This window comes from Lepisma saccharinum, chromosome 4 (genome assembly GCF_977018435.1).
Source record: "Lepisma saccharinum chromosome 4, izLepSacc3.1, whole genome shotgun sequence".
Taxonomy (NCBI): Eukaryota; Metazoa; Arthropoda; class Insecta; order Zygentoma; family Lepismatidae; genus Lepisma; species Lepisma saccharinum.
The window spans coordinates 47468273-47490845 of record NC_139232.1 but is presented as its reverse complement, the minus strand read 5'-3'; the positions used below and the strand labels follow the sequence as shown (position 1 = coordinate 47490845).

The 22573-nt window shown below is 39.2% G+C and overlaps 1 protein-coding gene across 1 annotated transcript in view; it reads left to right on the top strand.

Annotated features, from left to right (window-relative positions):
* The window catches only part of LOC145986449 (tubulin alpha-3 chain), a 38037-nt gene extending 20198 nt beyond the window's left edge, over nucleotides 1-17839 (top strand). Inside the window, exons 2-4 of the mRNA XM_083120476.1 lie at nucleotides 7119-7341; nucleotides 10035-10336; nucleotides 16603-17839. Coding sequence (XP_082976602.1) covers nucleotides 7119-7341; nucleotides 10035-10336; nucleotides 16603-17427 — 1350 coding nt within the window. The 3' untranslated portion in view covers nucleotides 17428-17839. The remainder of the gene's footprint in view (nucleotides 1-7118; nucleotides 7342-10034; nucleotides 10337-16602) is intronic.
* The last annotated feature ends 4734 nt before the right edge of the window (nucleotides 17840-22573 follow it).

The following is a 22573-nucleotide window of genomic DNA, read 5'->3' as shown; positions in this document are numbered from 1 at the left end:
CCGTTCAACTCCAAGTTCATCACCTATCGGCATGGGGGGAGGGGGGGTGAAGGGGTGAAAAATAAAATGCCACAAATGACGTAGATTAGTGTCGAATCCATAGTTTTCGGAGTCGCTAAGCTAATTGGTAACATTCACGATCACATTTAAAATTAGTTGCATTTTACACTTTAGTTAGAATTCATTATTTTCCTGTCTAATACAAGATTGGGATAAATAAATACCCGGGCAACGCTGGGTAATCAGCTAGTTAGTTATAAGAGTTTTTTCTTAAAATTTAATACATTTGTCTCTCATTGGAGATTTGTAAATTGCCCTAGGAGCTTAACTATGGCCACCTTACTGAAAATAGGGTTATGATGTATAAAGCTAGAAACTTTTCTTCTTAAGAGAATGTGGGGATATAAATACTAAGATACCTTACAGCTTCGTTATGAATTTCTGCTCGATATTTCCTACTTTTGCACTGTTTAGTTCATTGTTAACTTCCTGGATTTCAGTAGTGTCAAATTTAAAGAAACCCAAGATGTCCTATAGAAGTGCGACAAGGAGGCTGCGACGTAGGATATCAAATATAAGCAAGAAATAGTCACTGCATTCCGGTTCTAGCTTGCTGTCCAAAAATTAAAAAACCTTCTGCTAGAGACATTATGAAATTTTACGCGTATTTAAAGTGCAGGTTGTATGATTTATAAATATCGATTACTGATAGAAAATGATCAATACCATTTAATCAAGCTGAATGCATGATTCACCTCAAATAATGTATAACGACCGTGTCTCCAATGACCTATTGAAAGGTTGGATAAGGTTATCGTCTACAGTGTGCGGCACGAAAAATTATCGCCGTTCCGATTAGTATACAAAATGTACATGCGGAACTGCAAGCTGTCATGCGAAACATGTTATCCAGCACGTAAAGGTGTCTTCAGGTTAATGGTGACCACTTTCAACATCTATTGTAAACAGTAAGTACATGTTTCATTATTATTTCAAATGTACTGTACATATTGTATACTTATCGGAACAGGGCTATTTTGTCGTGCCGCTACCCAAGTACATATGTGGAATGTCCTGAGTGACATGCAAGAGCAATGCAATTTATCGAATTGAGGCAAATACACATTTGTACTGCTGAAAGAAAAAAAAACTTCATAATTTATCTTCTCCAAGAATTTCTTGTTTGCCGAGCACACCTGTGGATTATCATGAGCGAGAATTCCACATTGGAAGTGCTGAAGTTTCTTCGTTGTGGGCGTGTAGTCGTTTCGCACCTTAAGCCGGCGTGAACGTGAAAATTTCATAACGTCTAATTAAAGAAAAGGAGTGTTTGAAGTGTTCCTTCCTCGTTTGCCAAAGTATTTATCCAGTCTCTAAGTAATAAGGAGTAGAAACGTGTGTTGAAGATAGGTAAAAGGTAAAAAAAAAGGTAAAGTGTTCCCCTGTGCATAGCACCACGCCATGAAGGCGTATAGGGGGTGTGGGGGTAACGCCCCTTACTTTCTTGATCCGGTCGTGAGTGGGGGTGATGTGATCAGCATCACGCCCCTGACCGCCTTTACCCCCCCCCCCCAGGGTTTCCCCCAGGTACCCATGTTATTCGACGCTGGGTGGGCGCCGGAGCCGCTTCCATCGTTAGAAAAGTTCCCGGATTTGAACCGGCCGGGGATCTAACCCGGGACCTTTAGCATGGTAGTCAGACGCGTTACCGACTGAGCCACCGCGGTCACCTTTTTTTGTGTTGAAGATAACGTGCGCGAATAGATGACTTGGCGATGATATCAGACGGGAAAGATTTCTATTAGTTCTACAACAATTTATCTGTGATGACTTCTCCACTCACACGGCTCTTGCTTAGGCAAAGAAACAAATGTACTGTTGTCAATTGTACTCAGATGTTACATAATTTTTGCCGCTTTCACGTCTGTTACAGGCTACAGTAAAATTTACAATAATCTACCGTCAAAATGTAAATCTCTTTGTCAATTTACAAAAATAGAACGAAACCGTATATTTAAGTTTGAATTTTATACCAGGCGTGTAGATGGATCATTATTCTAAAGAGCAGTTGAGTGCACCGTACGTATATTTTTAGAAACGGAATAATAAAAATTACATAAATTAGGTTAACTAGTAAGTAATGACAGTTAAAACTTTAAACAGTTAAAACGGTCATGGTCTCTTTTTTTACGGTAGTTGGATATCAGCGGAAATTAACGGTCTTAGACCATCATTTCTCCAGACAACCTTTTACGGTGTATCCTGTTCTTTTCTATTTTATGCTTATTTTCCTACTATCTTTGTATTTTCTCTATCTTCCGCACTCTTTTATTCACTTTTATTTTCTACTTTTCCATTTTTTTTATGTATATTCTTACTTTTGTCTTTTACTCGTGTAATACATCTGTTTATTTTTTATTATTATCTCAGTTTTTGCGGCCGTGTCAACTAAATAAACTGAATGTTACTGTTCCTCATTTTGTCCTATATTTTGACGTTTCCTGATTTGTCAAATGTCGTCGAAGGAAGCTTAAATAATTTCAATTGCTTATTCGTGAATATAAAGAAGTAAAATGTTTTTTTCTTTAGCTCCGATAGTGGTTACAAATAATGAAACTAATATGTCAAATGATTCGAACTGAGCACTCGGCTGGTAAACAAGTCACACGGACTTCAGCATATCTAATTTCAGTTTTAAATCTCTATTGCGACGCCCCTTGGAAAATTTCTCATCCTTTTAGGTATTATATAAGATAGGCTTATTTGATTGTGAAATTTCAGAGAGTGCTTGTTGAATATCACTAGGGGAGAGTTTAAAAACGTTTTGAACCTTTACAGTCAGTCCTGCTCTATATGTTAATTAGTGTATGACAGCTGATATCGTTACTGCGGGAACCAGTGCTCCTCTCTGGTCAAGCACATTGAACGGTTGTTCACGATGTCGTTACCTGAAGTCGACCTACTTGGCGGAATGGTTAGCACAATGTGCTACGACGCCGGGGGCACAGGGTTCGAATCCCGGTCTGGACATGGGTGTTCTTTGTGAGTGCCCCTTCATCAATTTCATCATATCATCACTCATACTCATATTCGCGATTAGTCAAAAATGGCAGAAAAGCAATGTAAAATAAACCAAATCAATTAATTGTCGTCAAAAGTTCCATATTCGAGTCCCAGCACGTACGCCGCTTTTCTACCTCTATAAGTGAATCGTGACGATTAGGAGCGAATGCTGATTGGACAAGAAGCTGCTATGGTAAAATCCTGAGTCGACCACTCAACGCGCTCAGTTATCGAGGTGGTGATAAATGTGTACCACTTTATCTATTCATCTCCATAGTCGCGTAAAAACGACTTAAATTTAAGAAAAGTAAAAATTAAATTTGAGATAATCATTTCGCAGAAATGCTGGTGATGAAATGATTCTTTAAATGTTAATGTCTTATAATAGGCTAACGCTCACTTACTTTGCAAGGAAAATAATGAATGACGTAACATTTATTGGTATGTGTGTAAAGTGTTCCTCCATAAGAAATTTCCCAAAATATTAATGTCCAAACCACTTTTTTGTGGTCCAGTGATATGGGATAAAGATTTGCTAACATCTTTGACAAGTTGTATCCAAAAGATCAGATCTTTTTCCTGCCTTTTTAAGTAGAAATTTGTAAAGGGTACCAAAAACAGAGGAACTAGTTGAAATGTAGAGAGGTCAGTGAAAAGAGTGCTGGTACATAAGAAGAAATCTGTACATAAAATGGCCTCTTCTTACAATGTTTACCCTATCCTTGCGTGGTAGGCAACATTGTGTGTTGCAGTGAAATGAAGGTTGCCTGTCCTTGAGAATGGATGTAACAACATTTTTGACACTAACCGTACTAAATCAATATTTGATCTGGCGCTTGAACTCTGTTGTACAAACAGCACAACACAAAGCTTTCTGAAATATCGAAGGTGCCATGAAATTGCGTACGGAGATCTCGCGTGCTCTGTACGGCCTTCCCTGACGGACATGAACTAATGGAAAAGTTTGGTTTATGCAGCGAGACACGTCATAATAAGCGTCTTGCGGTGCCATCAATTTATTTGCTGGCGACAAAGCCTTCCCAGAACAGCGGTTGAGTAATGAACAAACAGACTCGCCTCTCTCAATCGAGCGCCATTCTGACGCCAAGATAACGAACACGTCACACGCTTTTCTGGGGGATGGAAACGATTTTTTTCTGGAAAACAGCGAGGCGTGGAATATGATTTATAAGCAGACCAAGCTGAACCTGCAATTATTGCTGACGTAATCTCATCCGGCATTCGTAACACGATAGGAAAAGAACACATGCCATATCACGCATATATCTATAAATAATAATTCTGGACAAAGCCTTGAAAGCTGACGAAGATGTCGACTGTAATAATACTTAAGGAATAATAGGTAGAATAATAATTACACGGAAAGTTAAAACGATGATATGTGATCGCATATATTCACAGTTCAAGACCACAAAATTTGTATCTTTAAAAAATTTTAAAAACAATGTCGAATAAATAGAAACATGCAATTTTCTTGAGATAACAAAAAGGGCGATAGTTTCAGTTAAAAAAAATGAAGTTCCTGGTTATAATGTTTATGTATATTAATATTATATGTATTAATTTTCAGACACCAATACAAAACTGACTCATTCCACTCGAAACCTTATATTCACGTATGTTCGATGGAAACAAACAAACTTCATATTATGCAAAAAGAAAAAAGAAGACTTCTACAAGTCTTTATTTAATATTAGTATTTCGGGATAGGGGAGGATATATTTGGATTGATTAATTGAATTAGATTATTTTACGTCGCTTTTCTGCCACTTTTGGTAACCACGACGATGAGGATGAGTGTTGATATGATGAAATTGACGAAGGGACACTCGCAAAGAACGTCCATGCCAAGGCCGGAACTCGAACCCGGGATCGTATTCGGCGGCGCAATTCTGGTAGATCATTTGGAAGGGGAGGTACGTATACAGCATCTTTATAAAACCCCACAAGAAAAAACCACAAGGGGTCAGATCAGGTGACCTGGGGGGCCATGACAAGCAAGCCCTGTCATTCTTTCCAGTACGACCAATCCAGCGGTCGGGGACCACACCATTTAACCATTCCTGCACACAAGTGTGCCAGTGAGAGGGAGCACCATCTTGTTGCCAGATAAAGTTCTCTGGTTCATCTGCTAGAAGTTGTGGGAACAACCATTCTTGAAGCATATCAAGGTAGTTTACCCCTGTCACAGTTTCTTCCGCGAAGAAGAACGGCCCATACACTTGACTTCAAGACACTGCACAGAACACATTGAGTTTAGGCGAGTCTCTTTCACATTGCACGAACTCGTGAGGATTTTCGGTCCCCCAAATACGAACATTGTGTGTGTTAACATGTCCCTGTCGCCTATTCTATCCCTTTGCTACGCCAGCGCCGCCTACCTGGATAACGGAGAACTAATGAACAACAACAAAATTTCAAACATTCAAGTCATGAATGAACACTGAATGAACACTGTTCACGTATTCTACAAGAAGTTATAACAATTTAAAACTAGGACATTCTTTTTTGTACACACTGTACCTAGTTCGGATCCCACTTTAAACTGAAGGTCCAGTCCCCATTAGCCTAACCATGCACAAAGTGGACTTAAAAAGAATCAACTTCAAATCTTAAAAATATTTTAACGTTCTCCAGAGTGACAAATAGTTCAATTCCAGACATTTTCTATCTTGTTCCGGGGGAAATTCCACATTCCTCGCCGTTGCACATGGAGTAGGCATGTTTTGCAGCGAACCAGCAAAAGGTAAGGAACTTTGTAGGCAGTGATGATCTGGAGATTAGTTTCTGTGTGAGAATGTGGGGAATGATGTGAAAAGCGCGATGGCTGATCTTTCTCATCAGGATATAAAGCTTCTGAAAGAACAATGCTCTTTCCGAACACAACAAAAACATCCAAGAAATGCGTGATGCTCTTGATGCCGAGAACCGAAGAGAAAGGATAGAAACGGTTCCCAGTAGCAAACTGGCTGCCATACTGTTAAGTAACGGGAATTTAAAGTAGCATTGTCTTAATACCGTTTATGCACTGAACAGTGTTCAAATTTATAATATTTCACTTTCGCATCGTTGCGGATATTTCGTTTGTGTTGATTTCATTGACTGTGCAGAAGTGAGAACGAAATATTATCGACCTAATGATTTGATCAGATGTACGAGTATTACCGCTAGCATGTCTTATATTCTTATGCAGCATGGAATAGCTGGAATAAAGATACTTAGAATCACACACACACACAATTTTAGTTTTGTAAAGTTTTCAGTGTGACTGCGTGCTAACTACTCCATAAGGTCGACAAATAGTTTAATAAAGAAAGAGTAAATTTCCCACTGTACATATTATCTTGCCAGGAAGGCACATAGGAGATGTAGATAACATTCTCGGCCATAGTCGAGATGATGTGTCTAACACCACGGTCCTTTAACCCCCATACTTGATATCGTCAGTGTTTGATTTTTCAGGGATTGTCACATTCCGACCCTGTGTGGGGGTCTACGCCCGTTTCATTTTCCAAATTTACATGTTTAAAATTCCGATGCACACAAGCGTGTTTTTGGAGATAGTTTTATGAAGTTACTTCCAGAATCACTAGTTATAGGACAATATTATTAATAATATTGTTAATCTAAATTATTATTATTATTGATTAAATTTATAGTGTTCTCACCGTAGATGCAATGCAAAAATCTCTAGTTTTCATTCCTGATTGAAATACATGTTTTGGGTGTTGACTGTCAACAGGAAACAGTTGGGAATGGCACGAAAAAATGACGTAAGGGTTGTTCCGTTCCGCCTTCTGGGATTTAATTGAATTTTTACTACACACTAGTTGTAAAGTGAACCGAATTCCTTAACCAATTTAGTATACTTGTACTTCTGAGCTGAAGGTTCTAATAACAAGAACTTGTCTCTCCTGCCAAAAATGCAATAAGTTGAAGACCATGGGACTGTCATTTCTGGGTAAAGTGGTGTTTCTGAGAATGTTCAACAACTGTTCGAAGTTGATAATAATGTTCTTGTTCATTTGTTACAGCGTGAATGTATCTCAATCCACATCGGACAGGCTGGAGTCCAGATCGGCAATGCTTGCTGGGAACTGTACTGCCTGGAACACGGGATCCAACCCGATGGACAGATGCCCTCAGACAAAACTATTGGTGGCGGCGACGACAGCTTCAACACATTCTTCAGCGAGACTGGCGCTGGCAAACACGTTCCTCGAGCGGTCTTTGTTGACCTCGAGCCAACAGTAGTCGGTACGTTTCAAATTAGCATGATGCTTGGTGGGGAAATGAAAAATATGAATTCTGTTGTTGTTGTTTTTTTGGGGGGGTAGAGGAGCGGTGTAATGCGCTGCAAATCCACAGGTTCCAGGTTTTGAACACTTGTCAAAGGGGTATTAAAATGCCTTACCTAATGATACAGGAATTTTAAGGGTCGAAAGGAGTCTTGGGGATTTTCAGTCCAATTTAGGAACAACACTGGAAAGAAGACGGCCAGTAATTAAAGTGGAGTGGCCGCTGGTGGGTTCCGATTCCAAGAATAAAACCTATGTTTCAGGAATTCTAATGGTTTGAAAATTCTGGTTCGGTTCTTTTAAGGAAGGGATCTCTCAGCATTGTCTTCCTGTTGTATTTTTGTAAACCTTTCAATGAGTATTTAAAAATGAGTTGCCAATTTTTGTGTCTGACCTTGCATTAATCCAACATGCCAGAAGTTTCGGAGTTTTTAAACCCAAACCCACACCCTTAAATATGGGCCTGTAATTGCTCTTTGAGGCTTCGTTTTAGTTTATTAAACTGCATATTATGCAAAACAAGGGGAATAAACACGGAGATGGACAAATCTGGCATTTAAGATTCACGAATATTAATATTGGTAAGACTAACTTCAGTAGTAAAATCGCAGTTTCACTGTATAATTTGCCTGCTAGTGTGAGCAAGCTGGAAAACTATTAGCGTATGTTTTGAGGAAAAGCTTCAAAATATTTTCCCTTATCTGACCCAAAATACAAGTATTAAAATTCATTCCAGAACCTTACATAGTTTATACAATTCAAGTCCACGTGGTTCGTCCATATACGTGGTTTGTGCGAGTCATTATTTAACGGTTTTTTTTATTACTGGTATTAAAATACCATGTCTCAGTGTTGATCCTCGAGCACATATTTTATCTTACTGTCAACTACAAATGATAAGTTATCGAAAATCTTCTTTATATTACATGTGCAATTAATACAGGCCTATAAATTAAAGCTTCTCATAGTATTTCTTATCACGTATGCATACATGCAGCATGTATGACACGCCACTTGAAAAACTTACATAAAAACATCACTCCTGTGTGCATTTTTATTGTGGTTCGTTTTCAAGTGGTAGCTATGTCACGTGGCATGACACGTACGGCAAAACTTTTTCGTGTCAAAGTACACAGAGATAAAGTGAAAGTTCATTCATTTTTTCTGCAGTAATTATACGACTTGAATGTAGTGTTTTGTTGATGCCACGTCGCATCTAATGTCCATAACAGTATTCTCCTTACATTATTTTTTTTTTCATATTTCGGATAGGTCAATCTTTCTTTCTTTGGAAGCGGTTTCATTAGTGCTTTGCGGTGAAAACAGCTTGGTTAGCACAGTGCGCTACGATGCCAGGAGTCCCGGGTTCGAATCCTGGCCTGGGCATGGATGTTCCTTGTAAATGTCCCTTCATCAGTTTCATCATATCATCACTCATCCTCATCTTCGAGATTATCCAAAAGTGGCAGAAAAGCGAAGTAAAATAAACCAATTTAATAAACAACGATTCAATAAACAACAACAATTCAATTATTATTTTCATAAGAATATTGATTTGCCAGAATATATTCTTTCATTCACGCCATTTTACTATTTGTCCGAATCTGCTCCCAAAGTGAAGGAATTGTATACTCCCCCCCAAAATTTAACATAAATGAGCTCTGATTGTGGAAGAAACTATGTCCGTTTGTGTGTCATCTGTTCAGACATCCATGAAACTTTCAGAACTGTGTCGAACAGAGCAGTATCTTGTCTCTTTATATGATATTGATTATGGAATATAAATTAATGCAAGATGTTTATCAAAGCAACTGGAAAGGTTGGGACACGTTCGAATCTGTGGCGTATGTCCGCATATATACAGGATAGAGAAAGCAGTTTTTCGAGGGCTTGTAATGTCGAAAGAACATTATCAGAAAAAGTTTTTGTCTTTATATTTTCTACACGCTTTGAACGCTTGTTGGTGTTGTACGGCGGCACACATTGTATACCTACAGGCTGGTCCGAATGTCTTGTTATCCCCAGGTGGTTATCAGAGCGAAACGATACATAGACCAGTAAAACAATATAAAAGTAAAGTAAAGTGCTCCCCTGTGTTTTGCACCACGCCATGAAGGTGTATAAGGGGTGTGGAGATCATGGCCGAAGGTGGGGGTGATGTGATCAGCACCATGATCCTGGCCGCCTTTACCCTCCAGAGTTTCCTCCAGGTACCCACTTTCTACGACACTGGGTGGGCGCCGGAGCCACTTGAACACGTGAAAAAGATTCCGGTTCTCCCCCGCCGGGGATCGAACCCGGGTCTTTAGCATGGTATTCAGACACCCTAACGACCACCCTGTATATTTTAGGGCCATGCAAACATTATTTCTCACCATTTCCAACGTTGACGGTGTATTTCCAGACGAGGTAAAACAATAAGGGAAGTGCAATGTGATTTCACTGAAAGATTTATCAAAGAGGACCAATCGGGACAGACAATAATCTCACACAAGACTTGCGGACAATTTATTTGTGTCAAGAAAATGGTGGAACCCATACTGACCTGGACTTCTGCAGGTGGTAACAAGACATTCGGACCACCCTGTATATTATAGGATCGTGCAAACTTTTTGAACGCAATCTCAAGGCTCCTTGACGGTGTTTTTCCAGACGAGGTTCGAACTGGGACATACCGCCAGCTCTTCCATCCGGAGCAACTGATCACGGGGAAGGAGGATGCTGCGAACAACTACGCCCGGGGCCACTACACCATCGGGAAGGAGATCGTGGATCTGGTGCTGGACAGGATACGGAAGCTTGCCGACCAGTGCACGGGGCTCCAGGGGTTCCTCATCTTCCACTCCTTCGGTGGAGGCACCGGGTCGGGCTTCACGTCACTTCTCATGGAACGCCTGTCCGTTGACTACGGAAAGAAGAGCAAACTGGAATTTTCTATCTACCCTGCCCCACAGGTGAGGAAGACAGTCTTAAATATCAGATACTTTATTTTCTTTTTAGGGTCAGAAACTACATTGAAATACCAAGACGATACAGTGTTCATGATTAGTACTACAGGAAAGTAAATACACTTTAATATGGTGTACGGTTAGTTAGGGTAGGAAATCATTTAAAACTAGTGGGGGAAGAAAATCTTAATTTACACACACACACACACACACACACACATGTCATGAATTTATCTGTGAAGTAAATTATAAAATATTTCAAAACATATATACAGGTATGAAGGTATCGTTCGTTACTTTCATATGTATCAGATATTAATAAGTAACACAGTAATTCACTTACCAACTGGTCGAAAATGTCAATATATTACTAAATAGTTGAAATGGTTATTATACGTATAAGTTTTTGTTTAGTTCCGGCTTTTTATTAATATAAATAAATTAGATATCATAATTATATTTCGTTTCACTTGTATTGTGCATAAATTGTTATTGATAGAGGCAGAAAGAGAAAGAGAACGAGAGAATCATTGGGGGAAAGCACCCCCCAAGGGAAAAGCCCCCCCAAGGATTTCGCACCCTTTATACATCAGATCATCCTAACGCATGCTTCAAACCTCCCTCTTCCTTTATCTGCTACAGACGACTGCATGTGCGGGTGTATCAAGTTTTAAGTAAACAAGCTGTAGATATAATTTATTAACTTACAAATATATGCATGGTATAACTTGATATCCCTTCTTCATATGGTAATTTTTCAAACGTGCTTTACAATTTCCTTTCTAATAAAGTGTTTTGTTTCGTCATTCTACCTGAAAAACATAGGTCACTGGTAGTCAAGGGCGCCCGCAGAGGGGGACCAGCGGCACTTGTTCCCCCTTAGATATCAGGGAAAACCTCATATAATACGAATGGTAAAATTTTAGCGTGAAAACATCCGTGCAGTGCAGCATGAAAAAGTACAAATGGACATTTCCACTTTGACATAAAAAACGTTTTAAATCCATTCATTTTACATTTTACACAAACATGAGATGTGCAAAACATCTCGGCGATATTTGTTTCGGTTCTCGAGAAACACGCCTTCAAACACCGCTGAAATTCACCTACTACGTCACGGATTTGAAAACGTCCTCTCCACAGACAGGAGGTCCTCTGACGTCATCACTTAGAAATGCGTGCAGGCGGGGCTTCTGCTTGTCCCGTCAACTTAGCATGAGCCGCGGAAGCGACAGAAAATTCACTTGTTACTGTGTAAAACAAGTATCTTACAACTTCCAGTGCAAAAATCTGTGCTCCATTTCTTGGAGATGAATTATACCCTAGCAGCATAGTAGTATTTACTATAATTCAGCCACTCGGTAGAGGGTTTTCCCATTAGGGTGACTAAGCAAACCTTGTAAAAGTCAATGGCTGAACACGTGAACAGCCTTGTTCATTGCGAATACATAGGTTAGTTCTGACTGGCAAGAACTTAATGTTATAGGAATGCCTTTTCTGGAATTACAGTTATTTTCGTCATAATATTTTCTTCACAAATTTTAAGATAATACTTTTAGAACACATTGGTTTACACGCCAATTTCTGCAATATAAGAGGTGATACGGTATAAAAAGGTACGGTGAGTTTTTAAATTTCCTGCAGTAAATGACAGTTTTCTTCAGTTAATATATATATTGCAATTTTTTGTATTTAGCCTATTTTTACGTCGCTTTTCCGTTCTTTGTTTAACCGCCACGATGAGAACGCATGGTTAATTTATTATGTATCATCTCTAACATCACATTTCTTCCCACTTTTGGCTAATCGCTACAATGAAGATGAATAACTACAAGCTGTATTCGAAGTCGGGGTGCAGGAGTACACCCCCCCACACACACACACACTACCACAACTGCACAATCTAAGTATCACCCAACCTCCCACGATAAAAGATGAACTTTTTCTTCTGTCCCATCTCATTTCGAAAACATTCACTTGTCCCATCTCCTTTTATGAGACGAGACGGAACATGCCTCGTCTCGTGAGCAACACTAACATTAACAATAGAAGCACCCCCTAGCTGTCCCCAAAGTCTCGAGCAAACATCCTACCATGTAACAATTTCCAGTTCAATGAAATGTCACTCACAAGGAAACAGTCATGCCCAGGTCGAGAGTCAAATCTGGAACATGCGACTTCCTCAGATAAATCATGAATTTTGTGTATAATAATTACAACGCCAGTTCATTCCTGGTAATTCTGAATCTGCAGTTTGGTTTGCATATATAAGCAGGATAATATTTAGTTTTCGAGGGCTGTACCGTCGAAACGAGGAGACAAATAATAATAATAATAATAAAAAATATTAAGGAAGTTTTTTTTTGTGTTTATAATGATAAGCCTCTGAATACGTTGTTAATTCTATATTTTTCTAGACTTGAGACGAGAACGAAAATTGCCCTCCCAAATCGAGACGGATGTTTATAAATTGAGACGAGACTGTCAATGAGACATTTACAAATAAACACGAGACAGACATTTACAACTCTCAACGAGAACGAGAACAAGGCTGCCATGTCTCGTCTCGATAGGATCCTTAGTGGTGAAGTTGTGAACCAACCAATTAATGCGTTCAGGGTAACGAGATGAGGCTCCTTTTTTTGCAGTACAAAATTCAAAATAATTATATCGTACCATTTCAGAATGGGATATTGTTATACACATGGGCGTATATATAGTTCACGGGGGTGAGGGATGGATCAACTTTTGGTATGATTAGGGTTGCTTTATTTCGTAAGTGAAAATCCAGGACACTGCTGGCCAGAAGCTTGTTGGGGAGCATGGGGGTCGGGGATGTTGGACCCGACAAAGTTATGTGTTTGTAGTCACGAAGTATTGATACTTTTCTGTTCATCTTGTGTCACTACGTTTTTAAGAACCAAATTTCTTTAATATGATTCGAGGGGGAAAAATAACTGATTTGATAGACTCAATGCAGTTTCTTATCGCAGAAATTCCGAAACTATCAGGAAGTTTGCAGATATTGGTCTGCAGTCCCATCTGGTGTGTGGAATTACTGAAATTTCCTTCTCATCCGTATCCCGTCCTATACGTCTCTAATTTAAGCGAATGAAATAAATGCGAAGGAATTTTTTTATGAACAAGCGGATCGAACAAGGAAACTGGTAATTTTAGTGAACCAAAAAAAGAGGGGGGTTGGACCCGTTGAATCCTCCTTAAATACGCCCATGGTTATACACATTATTTCCTTGTAATAATTATACATAAACTAAGTATAGATATGTACTGTGCAACTAATGTAATCTTCTTATTGTATTTTCTCTTATCTGCACAAAAATATTTGATCATAATTTTCGCAACAGAAATGGAACACAAACTGAAATTGCTTTATGGAAGAGAAAGTTAAATAGGCTTTATAAATAAAGTGAAGAATGTGAAAATTCCTATTTTGCACTACATACGTTACTGTAAACATCGATAAATACAAGTTTAAAAAATATTTTTGAGTGTATGGTCAGCAACCAATTTTATAAGCAATATTTTTCGCATGGCCTGAGAACACACGCAGCTGAACCCTTTCATTTATCTTGCACGTGAGCAGCACGGATATTTCATAGGAGAATGATCATTACAAAGCATAGCTTTCCTTTCTCCTATCGCTCCGATTTGTAAAACTGCTGCACGTATTCGCTCACCGTGGGCTACCCATCCGGAACTGGACGCTCGAAGCAGACGACAAACGAGCTCTCCCTAAGAAGTGACGTAGTAACATGGCGGCGGCGTGTTTTCAGCGCAACGCTAGCCTCGCAACTTTGGAAGTCTCGTTTCTGCCTTAAACTGGACGCAGAGAAACACGAGAACTTGCAGGGGTCATTTTTCCAGGGTGTAGTTTTTAAAATTGTTGTAAAAAAAATTGAGTGGAAATGTCCATTGACTCGACTGAACTTTACAACGCTAAGGTATTTAAAATTGAATTTCAGTTCTATGATTTGTAAAACAATAAAATGTAAAATATCAGGTTTTTATGACTGGATGACAAGATATAAAATTTTACTCTGTTCCAAGTGGAAATTCTCAGCTTGGGGGGGATTGCCTTGCCTACTTTGGGGAATGATGGGGGAACATGGTTGGGATATGGATCCCTCACATCCGCTCACTTTGAGAACTTCTGCCTTCTCCCCTTCACCAAGACAAAATTCTGCGGACGGCCATGCTCCTGGCGCATGCTTGAATCTCTCTCTACGCTAGGTTATGGTGTCACACCATGTTGACTATGACCGGGATCCTTAATATGTAGCATCCTACCTATGAACCTCCATTCTTTCATCTAATTTTAAGAGTGACAACACCAACGAGGCAGAGAAGGCCAAGTCCACCCCTTCCCCATCAAGCAAGCAAATTAGTCTTTACGCCTGAATATATTGCATTTAGAGGTATTTTCAATGGCATTGCACCCCGAAAATATTCCCGCCCCCTGTGCCTTCTTACTTTTTCTGGCGCGATTACAGATACTCACTGGTTACCAGAACGTTGGTCTACCAATTCTGACGTAAAGTAGCCAAATCAGTGAATAAATGATGAATAACTTAAGATAAGTCGGGACAATAGCGTAGGTGGTTTAATACAGTCTTAAGGCAGAAACCCATTGATCTGCGTGATAATTAGAATACCTAGGTACACATTACAACAAAAATTTTGAACTTATCTAAGAAAATGCTTGCTAAAATAACAAATTTAAAAATCTAATTGACGTTAAAATGTAATATTTATTCTTATTGTATCAAGCCTTTTGGAGAAAGAGCTCAAGAGCTATGGCATTTTCAATTTCCAAGATAATCAAAGACAGTGTAAGGATAAAACATTCAAGGAATGATTCTTCGACATTTTGAAACCGACATGTCACCCTGGATTCCTAGAAACCGAGAACGCGCCACTTTCAAGTCACGCTGTTTTGAGTTTATTTGCGGTTAGTGTAGCTCTTTGACCATAACAACAACCACCGAGTCTACTTGTGTAGAGACGTGGAAAAACACATCTTCAGAGCCTGTCAGGTGGAAATCCTGCAGCTGATAAAGCGACGACTCTGAGCCTATTATTACAGCACTCTGACGATGGGACCAACCAACCGAGACATTGCTTTATGTCGCTTGCAGATGACGTGGTTGACAACCGAATAAAAACCTTCAAGCATGTTCCTGAGAGATATTGACTTCCATGAACTGGGAATCCTTTCCAGATGGCAGATTAAATCAAACTTGTTTCCTTTTCACATCTAACCTGCATAGTTTCATAACCAAAAGTATAGTAGGCAATAATGAATTGAAACAGATAAGATAGAACGTCCACTTTCGTGCAAGGAAAGTTCTTCCAGTACCCGTTGCTTCCTCAACCGAAAATGGTTTCATTCTCTGCTTGATAGGAGCTTTTACTTGTTCTTTTAATCATGTCTCTATGTTAGAATCTGTCTGTCGGAATTGTAGAAACATTTCGAGAACTTCTGTCTCTGGAAAGAAAATGTAGACCGGCTGTTTACCTCATGCATTTATAGAAATACGTACTAAAATACTTTATATAGTTATTAGAATTGGAACTGAGAACTTCATATCCATTAAATATTGATTTAATGGGTGTAAGACTGTTTTGTTACAATTTACTGTTTGACTAAATATCTATTACCAATTACAATCTAAGATATACAAATCTCGTTATTGTTAAACTCACGATTAGATAAATAGAAATTTACGAACATCTACTTTTAAGTTGCCTATCAAGAATGGGAGGGGAATTTGATATTTTTAAATATTTTCACACACTTATAGCAAAAACTTACATAGGTGGCAGCAATCCAATAATGCATTTTATGCTTTACAGAATTCACCAGAGATACTCTCTAGTTTACTCGTACTGTAAATTTTATATGTAATAGTAGTATACAAACGTACAGTGTAAATTATTGTATGTTATATGATACATGAGCACATAGCCGATACAAATCCATATGCTTTGTGTGTGAGAAAATTGTAATATTAGAAACATTATACAGTCGTCCACAACTTATTCATCACTAATTTTTTTTATGCATAAATTCTTAAATTTGCATAGAATTGTACGTTGCATTGAACTTGGTATAGAATATCCAGTGCATGCAACAAATTAAGTGAGCATAGTGATGAACAATTTACGTATACGTATCTCTGTGGGCGACTGTACAAATAATAAGTTTATATGTATCAAAGGAAGGAGATGACACATATTCTTTTCCATCTTAGGTTTCTACAGCTGTTGTGGAACCATATAATTCCATTCTGACCACGCACACCACACTGGAACATTCAGACTGTGCCTTCATGGTGGACAACGAGGCCATCTACGACATTTGCAGAAGAAACCTGGACATCGAGCGACCAACTTACACAAACCTCAACAGACTGATCGGCCAAATTGTCTCTTCCATCACGGCGTCCCTTCGCTTCGACGGCGCCCTCAACGTGGACCTCACGGAATTCCAGACCAACTTGGTTCCTTACCCGCGAATCCACTTCCCTCTGGCAACATACGCACCGGTCATCTCCGCAGAGAAGGCCTACCACGAACAGCTCACGGTCGCAGAAATCACAAACGCCTGCTTCGAACCTGCCAACCAGATGGTCAAGTGCGATCCTCGTCACGGGAAGTACATGGCCTGCTGCATGCTGTACCGTGGCGACGTCGTACCGAAAGATGTGAACGCGGCGATCGCCACCATCAAAACCAAGCGTACCATCCAGTTCGTCGATTGGTGCCCCACCGGGTTCAAGGTAGGCATCAACTACCAACCACCCACCGTCGTGCCTGGAGGTGACCTGGCCAAGGTGCAGCGTGCGGTTTGCATGTTGAGCAACACCACCGCCATTGCAGAAGCTTGGGCACGTCTTGACCACAAGTTTGATCTCATGTACGCCAAGCGTGCTTTCGTCCACTGGTACGTTGGGGAAGGAATGGAGGAGGGAGAGTTCTCCGAAGCCAGGGAGGATCTTGCAGCCCTCGAAAAGGACTACGAGGAGGTTGGTGTTGACTCCGTCGAGGGCGAGGCAGATGAAGGAGATGAATATTAATTCATTCTTCTACACTACTTTTGTTTCAAGCGAAACTGTCTTTGACTATTGTCACAGCATTGCACAAACTCTAATAAACTATACTTTTAAATGTCTGGCAGGGATTTTTGTAGTTAGAAATTCCATTTAAGACATAACGTTCTTTTTTGACAAGAAAAAATAAGATATTTTCCAAGAACAAATATTTCATGTAATTTTTTAAAAAAATTGATGTTTGTAATTCAAGAAATTCTGCACAATGTAAAATCATTCCAAATATAACATTCGATTATATTTATATTAATTTGTAATTTGAATTTACATTGGGCATTTATATTTTTTTTTTACTGTGGCCAATTTTAGGCTGTTCTTGTTTTTCTTTGCTAAATGAAAGACAAACATGTCAGTAAGTATTTAAATAAATTATTGTCGATGAAGTAAACATGTTTTTTATTGTGGACCTTGTGAAAGTAAAGTTGTAGTCATTACTAAGATTTGGATACTTCAAACTTCATAGGTGCACGTGAAATAAGTTGTGTTTAACAAATTCCAAAAGTCACAAAAATTTGAACAGTGAACTTCACTTAGCCTTATCTCTTTACACACATGCAAGATAATTCCAATGTAAAATCTGACATTTATTACGTTTTAATCATAATAATAAACATTAACGTAAGTACCAAAGACGAAGGTGACAAACATGTCAGTAAGTATTTAAATAAATTATTGTCGATGAAGTAAACATGTTTTTTATTGTGGACCTTGTGAAAGTAAAGTTGTAGTCATTACTAAGATTTGGATACTTCAAACTTCATAGGTGCACGTGAAATAAGTTGTGTTTAACAAATTCCAAAAGTCACAAAAATTTGAACAGTGAACTTCACTTAGCCTTATCTCTTTACACACATGCAAGATAATTCCAATGTAAAATCTGACATTTATTACGTTTTAATCATAATAATAAACATTAACGTAAGTACCAAAGACGAAGGTGAGAAGAATAAAACGGAAGTTAAATATGATGCGGTGAAAAACTTTAAAAAACTATCCTTTTGAAATATTTATTCATTCTCAAATGTAGATGCATTATTTTGCATTATATTTCTTGTGAATTGCAACGAGGACGAATGGCAAAATTAAAGAACAAACACAATGAAACACATGTCCTGGTTGAGCCTTGAATGATCCTTTGGAGCAGTGGCGACTGGTGGCCTGAATCTATGGGTGTGCACTTCAGCCTTGCATCCAGAAGCATTACGTTTGGCTAGTCGTAAAGATGAGGATGATATGAGGAAATTTATGAACGGACACTCACAAAGAACAGCCAAGCCTAAGTCTGGATTCGAACCCGGGACTCGTAGCGCGCTGAGCTCCACGGAAGTCGTCTTGTTTTCGCTGTTGTCTAGATATTCGCAATAGTTCTGTAGCTATACGTAAATCTATTAAAGTATTGCGAATATCTAAACAACAGTGAAGCAAACCACATGAAGATTCACATGAATGCTGTAGAACGAATTCTAAGCCTAAGTAATTTTTCACATTTTGGAATATCATAGCGTTTTTTTCGAAAGGAGATGAATTTTCGAAAATGGCTTTGCTCGCGTCGGCCAAAGGTTCATCCGAGCCTTAAATTCAGTAGTATGGATCGCGCTGAAGAGTTTGAGTTAGAAAACTTCCTTGAAAATTTAGCCGGCCAACGTAGCGGAGTAGTTAGCACAGCGCGCTACAATGCCAGGTGTCCCGGGATCGAATCCCGTTTTGGGCATGGGTGTTCTCATCTTCGTATTGGCGATTAGCCAAGAGCGGCAGAAACGAGAAGTAAAATAAACCAAATCAATCAATCCCTTGAAAATTTAGCAGCGGATATCACCCACCTATGCCTATCCCAACGAACTTTCAATAGATTGATCAACAGGTGAAGGTTTCCGTCACTCAGCGTCAGAGAGATCAATCTTTCATGAAGCGCAGCGATGCGCGATGCGATGCGATGCGATCTCCTCCCGAAATAATAGTTGTTGTGGAACAAATCACCGTAATCTAGACTTGAGCAATGCGAGGCAAGCCCAAGGAAAACGTCGGGATATTGTTGCCTCCCTTCCTGCCTTCGTCATCCTTGATTCACTTCGATTCAGAGTGATCGAGTCAAATGGCGCCGCTGGGAAGGGCGTTTTCTCTAGACAAGAACAGTCTTGCAATCTTGCAACGAGAACGATAAGCAGACATTCCATTCGATTCGTTATAAAATTTAGACTTCGAATTCTTAGCGTAAGTATTAAAGCAACTTAGACTTGTGATATTTTTTCTTGGAAATAAGCTGTCACAAAATGTGATATGCTCCACACATTATACAGTCATTAAATCCATTTCTAAAACTCATTTTTGCTTATAAATACACACAAATAAAAATAACACTTTTTAACTTTACATTTTATTATTGGTCTAGGAATTAATTCGTGCGCCTGGACAAGAGATGGCGTAACGAGCGTATCGTCCCATAGTTCCGTGTATTCACACATGCGTTGAAAACTCCTGTCAGCGCGCATCGTTCGTAGTATAGGGCAGTTGATTGACGCGTCAACAACAGCATTTTGTAGTCAACTGAACATGGCGCAGTTCGTGCCAGATAAAGTGTTTTTGCGGGGTGTTCTGCTTCATTACTAGAGCCCGGAAGTTTGGCAAAATGCCTCTTTTTATCTACTGCATATATTGATAAAATTTTTTCGGATATACGTTTCTTATGTTGTTTCGAATGTTTTAGAAGCATTTTCATTTTGCCTATTTTGCCTATTTGGGACCCCACTGCCTATTTTTAATTATAATGCCTTTTTTGTCTTTTTCAATGAAATTTGACCATTTTTTTTAAAAAAAAATGTGTATATAAATTATATTTCTCCCAAAAAACGTTGTTGGTATTTATTTTTCTTCCGTTTATTATGTGAATAATTTTCGCCTTATTTAAGTAATATTGAACTCATGCATGTTTCAACATTGCTGAAGGAGAAAAGTGTGAGAAAAATGTATTTCATGCTCAGTTAGGATATTGCCTTTCGGTTAACATTTCCTTGTGCATGATTGACTGCTGAAGTCGACAGGTTGATTTCGAACACAAAGAAAATATTTCTGAAAACTCCCTCTCGAACCCGAAAATTTAAGGAAGTTGCATCTGAGCTTAGTTTACCTCTGCAACCAGTCTTAACCAGATGGGGAACCTGGATATCAGCAGCTATATATTATGCTAACAACCTTGAAAAAATCAGTGAGGTGATAGATGCTCTTCCAGAAAATGAAGCGGCTTCAATTCGTGAAGTGAAAAAAACTCCTGTGCTATTCAAGTTTATTTTTGCACATTATGGTGCATTGACAGAGACAATTACAATTATAGCATCCATGAAAATCTACGAGGAATCTATGCAGCAGATGATGGAAGTGCCAGGAGAAAAGGGGTCAGCTGTTGCGGAAAAGTTCAAACGGGTAATGAGCGCAAATGAGGACTTGAAACAATTGAAAATAATTTGTGATATTCTAAAAAGTGAAAATGCTGTTACCGAAATGAGTCCAGCTACATTAGCTTGTTTTATGTATGCTCCAATACCTTCTTTCGAAGTAGAAATATCATTTTCTATTATGAAAAACATTCTCTCTGACAGACGACTATCAATGAATGTTGAGAACTTAAAAAACACCCTGTAGTTATGTGCAATCAAAACGGAGAAAATTGAAATGCTCTTCCCAATGTAGATTTTAACATTTTGCCAGAAATTATAGATAAAAGTAAGCGACTTCCAAATGTGCCTTTTTTTTTCTTTTTTTAGTGTTGCCCACGAGACGAGACTTTGGCCTGTCTCGTCTCGTGGAGTCTCGTGGAAATGCTGTCTCGTCTCGAAAATATTCGTTTATCTTATGACACATGGTCAATCTCGTCTCGTCTCGAATTTTTAAAAGCCTGTCCCGTCTCGTCCCGTGGGCAACACTATCATTTTTAGTGCCTATTTTCCACATTATAAATGCCTTTTTGCCTGCCTATTTTAACGAAAATAAATGCCTGAACTTCCGGGCTCTATTCATTACTTTAGCATGCAGAAAAGTGCTACCGAAAGTCATCGCATTTTGGTGGAAGTGTATGGTGACCATGCGCTAGCTGAGCGAACGTGTCAGAAGTGGTTTGCACGGTTTAGAAGTGGTGATTTCGGCCTGGAAGACCAAGAGCGACCTGGACAGCCAAAAAAATTTGAAGACGAAGAATTGAGAGCATTGCTCGATCAGGATTCGTGTCAAACGCAGGAAGAACTTGCAGAAGCATTAGGCGTTGATCAAACAACAGTTTACAAACGCCTCAAAGCCATGGGAATGATTCAAAAGATGTCACATTGGGTTCCACATGAATTGAAAGACGAAAAACCATTTGCGAATTGCTGCTTCAAAGACAGAAAAGAAAGGGTTTTTTGCATCGCATTGTTACTAGCGATGAGAAGTGGATCCATTACGAGAACCCTAAACGTAAAAAGGCCTGGGTGAAGCCAGTTGAACCAGGTCCATCACAACCGAAACGAGATATTCACTGTGCAAAGGTTATGCTGTGCATATGGTGGGATATGAAAGGTGTGGTGTACTATGAGCTGCTGCAACCGGGTGAAACTATTAATGGAGCACGTTATCGACGACAATTAATGCGTTTGAAGCAAGCTCTGGCCAGGAAACGACCAGAATGGGAGAACAGACATGATAAACTTATTTTTCAACATGATAACGCTCGCCCACATGTCGCAAAACCGGTCAAAACCTATTTAGAAAATGTCGGATGGGAAGTTTTACCCCACCCGCCGTATTCACCAGACGTTGCTCCTTCGGACTACTACTTGTTCGATTGCATGAATAACGATTTGATTGGACAGCGGTTCACTTCTTCAGAAGATATCGAAAAATGGGTCTCTGACTGGATCGCTTCAAAGGATGAGGACTTCTTTCGCCACGGAATCCGTAACTTGCCTGACACATGGGCGAAAGTGGTGGCTCGCGATGGACAATATTTTTCTTAAGGTATTTATGTATTTTGTGTTTGAACTACAGCTTCAATGTGTGCGTAACAACCGCACGAATTAATTCCTAGACCAAAATACATACATGCATAGTGCAGACTGTATTCATTTTGCATTACGAAAGCATAATA